The sequence below is a fragment of the Bombus terrestris genome, chromosome 10 (assembly GCF_910591885.1).
Source record: "Bombus terrestris chromosome 10, iyBomTerr1.2, whole genome shotgun sequence".
NCBI lineage: Eukaryota > Metazoa > Arthropoda > Insecta > Hymenoptera > Apidae > Bombus > Bombus terrestris.
In genome coordinates, this window is record NC_063278.1 from 2070537 (window position 1) to 2079625 (window position 9089).

The following is a 9089-nucleotide window of genomic DNA, read 5'->3' on the forward strand; positions in this document are numbered from 1 at the left end:
TTGCATTCCTTGCGTGTGGCATGATATCGATGGAACACGAATAGGAATGCAGGATTCATTTACGATCCGCTAAGATGACGCATTTATTTGGTCATATGATGACAGTTTTAAGAATTCCGCGGAAAATTCTGCGGTAGTTGTTTTAATGTGTATGCATGTGTATGCACAATAAAATTTGTAAAGTGAAACTTAAGACGCGCGCAAAACAGCAATCATATGCTATTTAACAGTATATTAAAATTTTATTTTCAATGTATGCGGATCGTGATTTATCATTTATTTGTACATATACTTAAGTACTGTGAATAAAACATATTCGTAGTATCAAAACAGTTATAATAGATTTCTGCTCCTTCTGTTGGTACACACATACGCGCGTAAAATATTTTTGATTTAAATAAGATAAATGTACAATAAAAGTACAAACAAATCGTTAAAAAGAAATATAATAAGAAAAACAAAAAAAATATATATAATTGAATATTCGCGGTGTAATTTTATCACTTGTTAGGGTATCAGATATTCAACCATCGATCACCCATAAAACGTTTATACCCGATGTACCCAAATTAACACGGCCTAACATACCGTGATCTCTTGTCTTAACAATGTATAAAAATAACAGAAGTGTATGAAATAAGTTGTTCCTACCCTAAAAATGAGAAAGAAGAAAAGAATTAGTCTTAACTTGCAAATATTACACTAAAGTAAGTGAACGTGAACATAAAGTAAATTTAGTTAAATCCACTTACACGTTGTATTTCCTCATAATCGCTAGGCAATGAATCTCCAGAATGTGCCAAACTGTAATGCGGTGGATTTATAGATTGGCATACTATCACAGGACCTTTGCTACGTGGTAAAGTTATTCCTGATCTAGCCATATACCTCGATGTAAATGGTCGTGCATCGGGTTGATCTAAAGGGGCTTCCAATTGTGTATCCATATACGTTGATACCAAGTGCATAACTATCTGCAGAAATAAAATAATATATACATATTGTTGATTGTATCTGGATAATATTTTACAAAAATTCAAAAAAATTAAATTACCGCAGAATCAGTTGGTAAGCTAGAATCCCATTCTTTATCATTATGAGATCCTCCACCATTCCACTTGAATTCACTCATTGAACCCCCTTTTGCAAGAATTTTAATTCTCTTAATTAAATATTCCTGATTGTTAGAAAGTTCTAAAAAAGGTACTAAAGTTGGTAAAGTAGGAATAGCAAATACTAAAAATGGTGCTTGTGCAAGTTTTCTCAATCTATGCAATCCAACACATCCTAATTGGGAATCGCTTAAACCATGACGGACCAATGCCAAACAAACATTATCAATTTCGGTTGCTACCCGTTCAATAACTGTTTTGCTAATCCACTGAAATATTTGATACAATGTTCTTTTTATATATGTACGTATATTTGGAAATAATGAAATTTACTCAATATCTGATCGTTTTACTTGCCATGCGAAGATTAGCTGTCCATTCGTTTACTTTAATCGGGTCGATTCTATATTTTCTCCAAACATCCGGGGCGCCGAATATACCCCTAGGTGAATTGCCCTCTTCGCTCCCAGGACTAGCTGATTTTGATTTATCTGCGAGAAAAGAAAGCATCGTAAATTTTATTTTATCAAAGATAAAAGATATATTCTTTCCTACCAATAATGGGCGCTAATTGGTATGCACATCTTCTTAACAATGGAGAAACTTCCCCGGGGCTTCTAATCGCTGGATGGGACCAAAATGAGCTAAGCAAATTGGAAGGCTGATCAATATCCGTTGATAAAACATGTTTTTTTTGGTGAGCTTCCTCCAAATAATTTTTTAGTTCTCTCTCATTTTGTATCAAATCTTCACTTGTTAAATTTCCATTTGCCGAAATATTGAGAGATTTATTAAAAGATCCATTGGGGCTGGGTACCGATTTTTGTGATGTAGGGCTACCATACTTAAAAAACTGATTTGGCGATGAAAAGTCCTCTTAAAAATAAGTTTTATATATGGTAAAAACAAATAGCTTCGAATAATATCAGAATGTAAAAAAGAAGTTTATCATACTAGATTCGCTTAATCCTGTGGAACCAAGTGAGGTCATTCTCCTATTGAGGCTAATGCATGATAAATTTAATGGGACCGGTGGCTCTGAAGTTTTTGGAGACGATGGTTTTTCATTTTTAAAAAGAGGGTCATCCTCTGATATACCTAATAGATATCTTTGCTTAGGATTCAGCAGAATTGGCCGCAGAGAAAAACTTGCCCATGTATATTTTGTTATATGATAAACAGTATTTAATCCAAATATCAAGGCCAAACACCACTCAGCCCAACAGAATGGTTCACATGTTGCACCTCCATATGCTCTAAAAACGTAACATATAAAACATGTATATTTCTCTCATTACTGATAGAGTGAACAATTGATTAATTAAGAAATATGAATAGTTTACATGTCAAAGACGAGGATTCCAAGTAAAGAACTGTTGACGAAAAACCAGGTAATACTATTTCTTGCTTTATTTTGAATTTGTCTTATATCAAGCGTTTGTTCCACTTGAGGTTTGGCAGTCAAAACTCTAAAAATAAAATTATTCAACGTGATCACACGTGCCGGGAATAAATAATTTTCTAACCTTCGTTCAATGCCTTCCTCTATTTCTAGTTTATTGCATTACCTTGCATTAGGAGAAATGTATCGCATTGGAGATCGAAAATTACTCATTCTTTCTACAACTCTCTTTTCTCCTTGTTAATTTAGTCTAAGAATTATTTAAAAAGCACCTTATCATTCTTGAAATAACGTATCTTCGTAAACGAATAGTGCGACACTGTTTGGCGCGTTTTTGGGAACACAACGGAAATACAGTCAGGCAGTTTGTATAGTTTGATTTGATACATTTAATTGTAATTTATATATTTTATGTATTGTGTATATCAATATACATCGTATACATATATATTCGCACAATATATAATTCATAAAAGATTGAAATTAGTATTCATATATTGTACGTAAGTACGTATATATAATTTAAATTTGATTTGCGTATAAAATACACGTATACGTTGGTCGAATAAAAATTTATTATTAAATATTATGAATCTTTTGTAACTGCAAGATAAAAAAGAATTGTTTCAGAGCAATTAAGTAAAATAAAAAAAAAAAGAAGACAATAATAATGTATAATGTTTGTGTTTCAAGATACAGATTTAGTTAATTTAACCAGAATTTTATCCTTTGGTACATTGTCACCTATCGAACATAGCACGTCTTCGACCATTCCATTTACGGATGCTCTGATTATGTGCTGTAAGTAAATAATTAACTTTGAAACATAAACACATGTCTAAAGTTACAATAATTTTGAAACATAATATAAACATACTTCCATCTTCATGGCGTTAATTACAAGTAAAGCGTCTCCAATTTTTACAGTGTCTCCTTTCGCCACACATACCTTTTCTACAGATCCTGGTATAGGACTTAAAGCTTTGCACGGATCTACCTTATTTTGACATTTTGTAAGATTATAAAGAAATTTTCTAGGAGGTATGTTAAATTGCCATTCACGGTCCTATAAAAACTAAAGCTGAAGATAATCAATTCTTAAGCGGTTTTGTTTTCGGAATTAAAGTCATCGAACAAAAATATATTAAAAAGGAAAAATACTAGCTTTGGTGAATAAATGTAATTTGTTATGAATTTTAATAATTTTCGTTCTAGTAATTGTTTCGTCAATTTCGGTACATAATTCCAGTGTGTTTTCCTTTTTCTTTAATGTGCCTGCTACTCTCCTCCAAGGACCGATTTGATTGATTCTCATGGAATAGACCTCAGGTTCAATGTATCTTATTTCAACTTCGATATCATCATCGCAAACGTTGAAATACAAAGTTCGCGTTAGAGTGTGATTTAACCTTAAGCCAATTTCGGTTGCAAAAGGGCTGAAAGGATCAACAGTTGTAAGAGATGATCGTAAAGAATGCGTATCTTCGTAAAGTATAGAAGCGAGAGCAGCCTGAGCTACAACTTCACTTGGCACGTGTAATTCTCGAAATAATTCTCGACAATGTTCCTCTATGAATCCTGTGTGTACTTGACCTTGCAAAAAATTCAAATGGGAACATAAATCTTTGATGAATTCTATATTGGTACTTAGACCTGCTATCTAAAAATATGTACAGAAAACAATATAAATATCCAAGATTTTTGATAAAATAATACATACGCATTTTCCATTTGAAAATTTACTTACGTTGTAATCGTTTAACTTTGATCTAAGTATAGCCAACGCTTCTTTTCGATCTTCTCCCCAGACGATTAATTTAGCGATCATGGGGTCATAATGTACTGATACTTGGTCTTTTTCACGAACTCCGGTTTCGATTCTAATCGCTCCAGTTGTGATTTCTGGAACTCTCATGTATGACAATTTACCCGCCCCCGGTAAAAAATTATTTCTTGGTTCCTGCAATTTGTTGCAGTTTATTTATACAATTTAACTAGTTTGCTGCAAGAATCAACTACAATTCCACGATTGGTTATCGAAATTAACCCAGTTAATGGAATATTAAAGTCATTTTATCTCATCGATGGTACAAGTTATATGTATTATAAAGAAAGACATTTGTCATTACTTCTGCATAAATTCTCGCTTCAAAGGCATGTCCACGAAAATTAATTTGTGCCTGTTTTAATGGAAGTTCCTCTCCCGCCGCTATTCGTAGCTGCCATTCAACCAAATCCAATCCCGTAATTGCTTCCGTTATAGGATGTTCTACTTGAAGACGTGTATTCATTTCCATAAAATAAAAGTTATTTTGATCACGATCCATTATAAATTCGACGGTACCAGCGCCAACATATCCTACCGCTTTTGCCGCTCGAACTGCTGTTGCGCCTAAGTCCGATCTCAAATTTATTGAAATACCAGGCTACAAAACAGAACAGCCATTATATTATTATGATTTTCATAGTATTAAAAAGATGTCAAGTCTCTCACATTGCAAAAGTTTAAATATACATACTGCAGGTGCTTCTTCAATAATCTTTTGATGTCTCCTTTGAATAGAACAATCCCTTTCAAACATGTGAACAATATTTCCATATTTATCTGCAAAAATTTGTACTTCAATATGTCTTGGATTCCTGATATATTGTTCGAGTAAAATGGCAGAGTCACCAAATGCTTTTTTGGATTCAGTCTTTGCAGATTCCAAAGCTTCAATAAACTCTGATTCTTTTAGAACTATTCTCATGCCTTTTCCTCCACCACCACATACAGCTTTTATCATTAAAGGAAAACCTATTTTCTTTGCCTCCAATAATAAGGTTTCATTAGACTGATTATCTCCATGATATCCTATTTTTGTCAATAGCATAATAATCAGATTTGAATATTTTATTTATATATGTTATGTGTATTTGTATATCTGTGTACATACTCTTGTACATTGACACAAATCATACCTGCTATAACAGGAATTCCAGCTTTTATCATCATATCCTTTGAAGTACTTTTAATTCCCATATTTTTAATTGCATCTGCTGGAGGCCCAACAAATACAATATTTTCCTTCTGGCAGAGTTCTGCAAATTCTGCATTTTCTGAGAGAAAGCCATAACCAGGATGTATAGCTTGACTGTTTGACTTTTTTGCTACAGAGATAATTTTGTCCTGTCTTAAGTAGCTCTGGCTAGATGGTGCAGGGCCGATACAATATGCTTCATCTGCTTGTTCTACATGCAAAGAATCTTTATCTATGTCGCTATATACTGCAACAGTCTTCACTCCTAATTTTTTAGCAGTTCTTGCTACACGGCATGCAATCTCTCCTCTGTTTGCAATTAGAATCTATAATACAGTAAAGAACTGCATAAGCTCTGTTAATTTTCAAAATTGTGAGTTGAAAAATTAATTCTTACTTTATTAAATCGGTCAGTTGTGATTTTTGAGATATGTAAATTACGACTATGTAGAATCAATGTACTGCATCTGAGCATTATTGATGATATATAATTATCCAATTTCATACAAAAAAATGGATTAATACACTTAACAATTTACTTACTGCAAAATTGATGTTTGTATTTTTTCTATTAGATGCATGATCTACTCCTAAAATGAATTGCTATCGTAATAGCTGTAAATGAACGCTCTTCCGATTCTTGCCTTCAAAACAAGGTTTATCATTCGTTCCATCTATATTGAGCATTAAAGCATTTTACGTAAGCAAACCAGCAATCGCTAACCTTCACGGAGAGGTTATACCGATGGTTATACGTATACATACATACATACATACGTATACTGTATGCATAGATAAGATAATAATATGAATGTATACGTAACTGCTTATAATTTAAACATGAAAATTTTGATTGTTTTACAATTAGATACCAATTTAATCATTTAATAGCTTTTTAAAGAAAAATTTTAAAGAAAAATTTAGTGAATAGAATCCGCTACCGCAGGTTTCGTGTTATTAGTGTTATAAGCACACCGCTTTAACTTTCTTTTTCGTAATAATTTGTTTATTTCACGCTCAAATTAGATATAGTGTGAATGTGCATGGGACTAAACAAATTACGAAAAGATTCTTTACATTTTGTGTGTTTTGGTATCGATTTGTCAATCGTTTGGCTATTTTTGTTGCTATGATTTATGCGTAGGTTATGTTTGTTTGTGGGTGGTGAATGTATTGATTATGAAATAGGCCTGTATGATTTTTATGTCTATTTATGTTAAGAATATTTTGATTGAAAGAATAATAAAAGGTGAAATTTCCGAACTGGGTATAATGATATGATAGATATGACGCTCTAACCAAGTGAACTAATGGGCTGAAGTGAAATTAATTTCTTTTATAAAAAACGATAGAATCACATTAATATAATTCCAGAAATAAAATCCATTATACAATGCAAATATAGTAAATCAATTTAACTACACAATCATATTAACTATACAAACATATAATATGGTAATCTCAATTGTAATAAAATTCCATGCAATAAAAAATAAGAGATGGTCCAAAGAAGCATTCTTTTATTTATTTATGCTCTATTATTGTACAAAATAAACATAATTATAGTTTTACTGTATTTTCGATGGAGACTGTGCTAAACCAAGAAGGATGCAATCTGCTTCTAAGAGTGTTAAATCGGTAGATGCTCCTAAAAATCGCGAAGACAATTCTAAATTCTTTATTAACAATTTAACCTTTGAACCTCTGATATATTTCCTGTAATAATAAAAATTAACATTATTACTTATTAAAACATATATTCTGCTTGTGACTTACAAAGAATTTCTTTGAGGCCTTGGGCAAACACAATGAAATTTCCATCCAAAGTCAATGTATAAGTCATTATTAACAATCTGAAAAATTTCTCCCAATACTACTTTTCCTTCAGGATCTCCTAACTGAAATATAATTAATATACATAAGTGCTAATTAGAAACTTGGATTTTGTTTAAAAAGAACAAAGAAGCAAGACAAAAAAAGCACAAATATAATAAATGCTATAAATGTTAGGTTGTGTAATAGAACAAAACATTTTATATTTACATCCATAAATTTCGAACGTCGAAGTAACGAAATGAAAGTATTGCGTTTTGGAACCGTTAAATCCTCAATTCCTATATCTTCAGTCAATAGAGAAATTTGTTCGTTTAAATCCTTCTCAACTTCAATATTTTCAGTCGAGATTTGTTTGAAATTAATAGTTTCTGGATCTTTGTCACTACTTTCTTGTTCCTTTGCATTTGTTATAGTTCCACCCGATTTTCCTTCTATACAATAATTTCGGACGAACACTGAACTGATTTGAGGTGCGTAAGCGAGATATAATTGTTTAATTGTTCTTTGATGATATTGAACCTTATTCATTTTAGTAGGCGAGGAACGTGTTTCTTGTTAAAATTTCATATAGGTTATGTTCTGATGTTCGACTTGTTCCGAACATTGATCATTCTTAAAGTTCGAAAGAAAACATTATTAGTACTTCGGCAATATCTGATAAATTAAGTGAGTTATGCTATTTTGGTGCTAAAATAAAAAGTTTCAAAATAAATAATTCTACTTTCTGTTAACTGACGCATTAATTAAATTTTTTAATCGAATAAATGTAAATATAGGAAATAAAGAAGTCGTGTTGATAAACAAAATTTAAATTTTATAATTTCATTTCTTTCGCTGTGCGAAGTTTATTGTTTTTATTGAAAAAATTAAACTGTATTCAATAATAATATTCATTACTATAATAATATAAACATTTTTTGTTATAGAAAATATTGCAATAATGCCTATACATGGTACGCTATTCAATATTATGTCCAGAAATGTTTCTACATCGACGATATGTAATCAAATAATAAAATTGACAAGATTAAGAGTTGTGGACAATAGTGAAATTGGGAAGCAGGCTATGATGGAAGGAAAACCACCACGTTGTATTCATGTTTATAATAAAACAGGAGTTGGTTATATAGGTTGGTTAAGCTAGCAGATAGATTATTGAAATATATTGATAACAGATATATTATTTATCATTATTTGTAATCAATGTAGGGGACAGAGTATTAGTTGCCATAAAAGGTGAGAAAAAGAAAGGTATATTGGTTGGTTTGAAACAACGTCAAAATTCCAAAGTACCAAGATTTGACAGCAATAACATAGTTCTCATAGATGAAAATGGAACACCTTTAGGTACTAGGATTCATGTACCAATTCCTCATATCCTGAGAACTATCATGAAAAATAAGACACACAGCAAAGGTGCAGATTATACAAAATTGCTAGCTATTGCCACAAAATTTGTATAATACATACAAGTGCACAATTCTTTATATAGGTACTACTTTAAATAGTTAGAAACGGTATCTGCATATATATGTATATATGTTAATATTATTATGTATATATACAGCAAATTATATATGCATAACAAAATAAAGTGTTACATTCATAATGTCGGTTGTATTATTATATATTACAGATATTAACTGGGAACGCAAATTATGTTACTGGTCCAAATTTGAAACCAATAGTACGATATATGATTTACACAAATTTATTTGT

The 9089-nt window shown here is 31.3% G+C and overlaps 4 protein-coding genes across 6 annotated transcripts; 1 reads left to right on the forward strand and 3 right to left on the reverse strand.

Annotated features, from left to right (window-relative positions):
- Positions 1–222: 222 nt before the first annotated feature.
- Positions 223–2871, reverse strand: LOC100651690 (transmembrane protein 209). Its single transcript, XM_003398520.4, has 8 exons — positions 2681–2871; positions 2456–2581; positions 2067–2368; positions 1668–1988; positions 1470–1603; positions 1055–1381; positions 753–974; positions 223–652 (listed from the first exon to the last, which is right to left on the reverse strand). The coding sequence occupies exons 1-8, from the start codon at positions 2725–2727 to the stop codon at positions 524–526; spliced, it is 1608 nt and encodes a 535-aa protein (XP_003398568.1). The 5' UTR covers positions 2728–2871; the 3' UTR covers positions 223–523.
- An 8-nt stretch (positions 2872–2879) lies between these two features.
- LOC100650447 (methylcrotonoyl-CoA carboxylase subunit alpha, mitochondrial) lies at positions 2880–6856 on the reverse strand. 2 transcript variants are annotated; one of them, XM_048409302.1, is made up of 10 exons: positions 6612–6856; positions 6078–6208; positions 5932–6001; positions 5476–5860; positions 5034–5368; positions 4644–4940; positions 4262–4474; positions 3680–4174; positions 3392–3580; positions 2880–3313 (listed from the first exon to the last, which is right to left on the reverse strand). In XM_048409302.1, the coding sequence occupies exons 2-10, from the start codon at positions 6113–6115 to the stop codon at positions 3203–3205; spliced, it is 2133 nt and encodes a 710-aa protein (XP_048265259.1). In that variant the 5' UTR covers positions 6116–6208; positions 6612–6856; the 3' UTR covers positions 2880–3202. The 2 variants fall into 2 exon arrangements, with proteins under 2 accessions (XP_048265259.1, XP_048265260.1); XM_048409303.1 differs by lacking the exon at positions 6612–6856 and having other exon boundaries at positions 5034–5119; positions 5189–5368; positions 6078–6323.
- A 181-nt stretch (positions 6857–7037) lies between these two features.
- On the reverse strand, positions 7038–7909 carry LOC100651927 (28S ribosomal protein S28, mitochondrial). Its single transcript, XM_003398522.4, has 3 exons — positions 7578–7909; positions 7311–7432; positions 7038–7250 (listed from the first exon to the last, which is right to left on the reverse strand). The coding sequence occupies exons 1-3, from the start codon at positions 7896–7898 to the stop codon at positions 7103–7105; spliced, it is 591 nt and encodes a 196-aa protein (XP_003398570.1). The 5' UTR covers positions 7899–7909; the 3' UTR covers positions 7038–7102.
- On the forward strand, positions 7702–8979 carry LOC100652200 (39S ribosomal protein L14, mitochondrial). Of its 2 annotated transcripts, none has more exons than XM_003398524.4 (3): positions 7702–7840; positions 8297–8500; positions 8580–8979. In XM_003398524.4, the coding sequence occupies exons 2-3, from the start codon at positions 8311–8313 to the stop codon at positions 8831–8833; spliced, it is 444 nt and encodes a 147-aa protein (XP_003398572.1). In that variant the 5' UTR covers positions 7702–7840; positions 8297–8310; the 3' UTR covers positions 8834–8979. The 2 variants fall into 2 exon arrangements, with proteins under 2 accessions (XP_003398572.1, XP_012168351.1); XM_012312961.2 differs by lacking the exon at positions 7702–7840 and adding an exon at positions 7907–8036.
- The last annotated feature ends 110 nt before the right edge of the window (positions 8980–9089 follow it).

Excerpts from the sequence above, each read along its gene's own strand:
- LOC100651927 (XM_003398522.4), bottom strand. The coding sequence starts at position 7,898 with ATGAATAAGGTTCAATATCATCAAAGAACAATTAAACAATTATATCTC. Across the intron at positions 7,433-7,577 it reads GACGTTCGAAATTTATGGAT|TTAGGAGATCCTGAAGGAAA; the intron begins GTAAATATAAAA and ends ATTATATTTCAG. Across the intron at positions 7,251-7,310 it reads AGGCCTCAAAGAAATTCTTT|GAAATATATCAGAGGTTCAA; the intron begins GTAAGTCACAAG and ends TTATTATTACAG.
- LOC100652200 (XM_003398524.4), top strand. The coding sequence starts at position 8,311 with ATGCCTATACATGGTACGCTATTCAATATTATGTCCAGAAATGTTTCT. Across the intron at positions 8,501-8,579 it reads AACAGGAGTTGGTTATATAG|GGGACAGAGTATTAGTTGCC; the intron begins GTTGGTTAAGCT and ends TAATCAATGTAG.
- LOC100651690 (XM_003398520.4), bottom strand. The coding sequence starts at position 2,727 with ATGAGTAATTTTCGATCTCCAATGCGATACATTTCTCCTAATGCAAG. Across the intron at positions 2,369-2,455 it reads GGAATCCTCGTCTTTGACAT|AGCATATGGAGGTGCAACAT; the intron begins GTAAACTATTCA and ends TTACGTTTTTAG. Across the intron at positions 653-752 it reads ATTATGAGGAAATACAACGT|GGTAGGAACAACTTATTTCA; the intron begins GTAAGTGGATTT and ends TCTCATTTTTAG.
- LOC100650447 (XM_048409302.1), bottom strand. The coding sequence starts at position 6,115 with ATGCATCTAATAGAAAAAATACAAACATCAATTTTGCA. Across the intron at positions 6,002-6,077 it reads ATACAAACATCAATTTTGCA|ATGCAGTACATTGATTCTAC; the intron begins GTAAGTAAATTG and ends AATAATGCTCAG. Across the intron at positions 4,175-4,261 it reads CAAAGTTAAACGATTACAAC|ATAGCAGGTCTAAGTACCAA; the intron begins GTAAGTAAATTT and ends ACATATTTTTAG.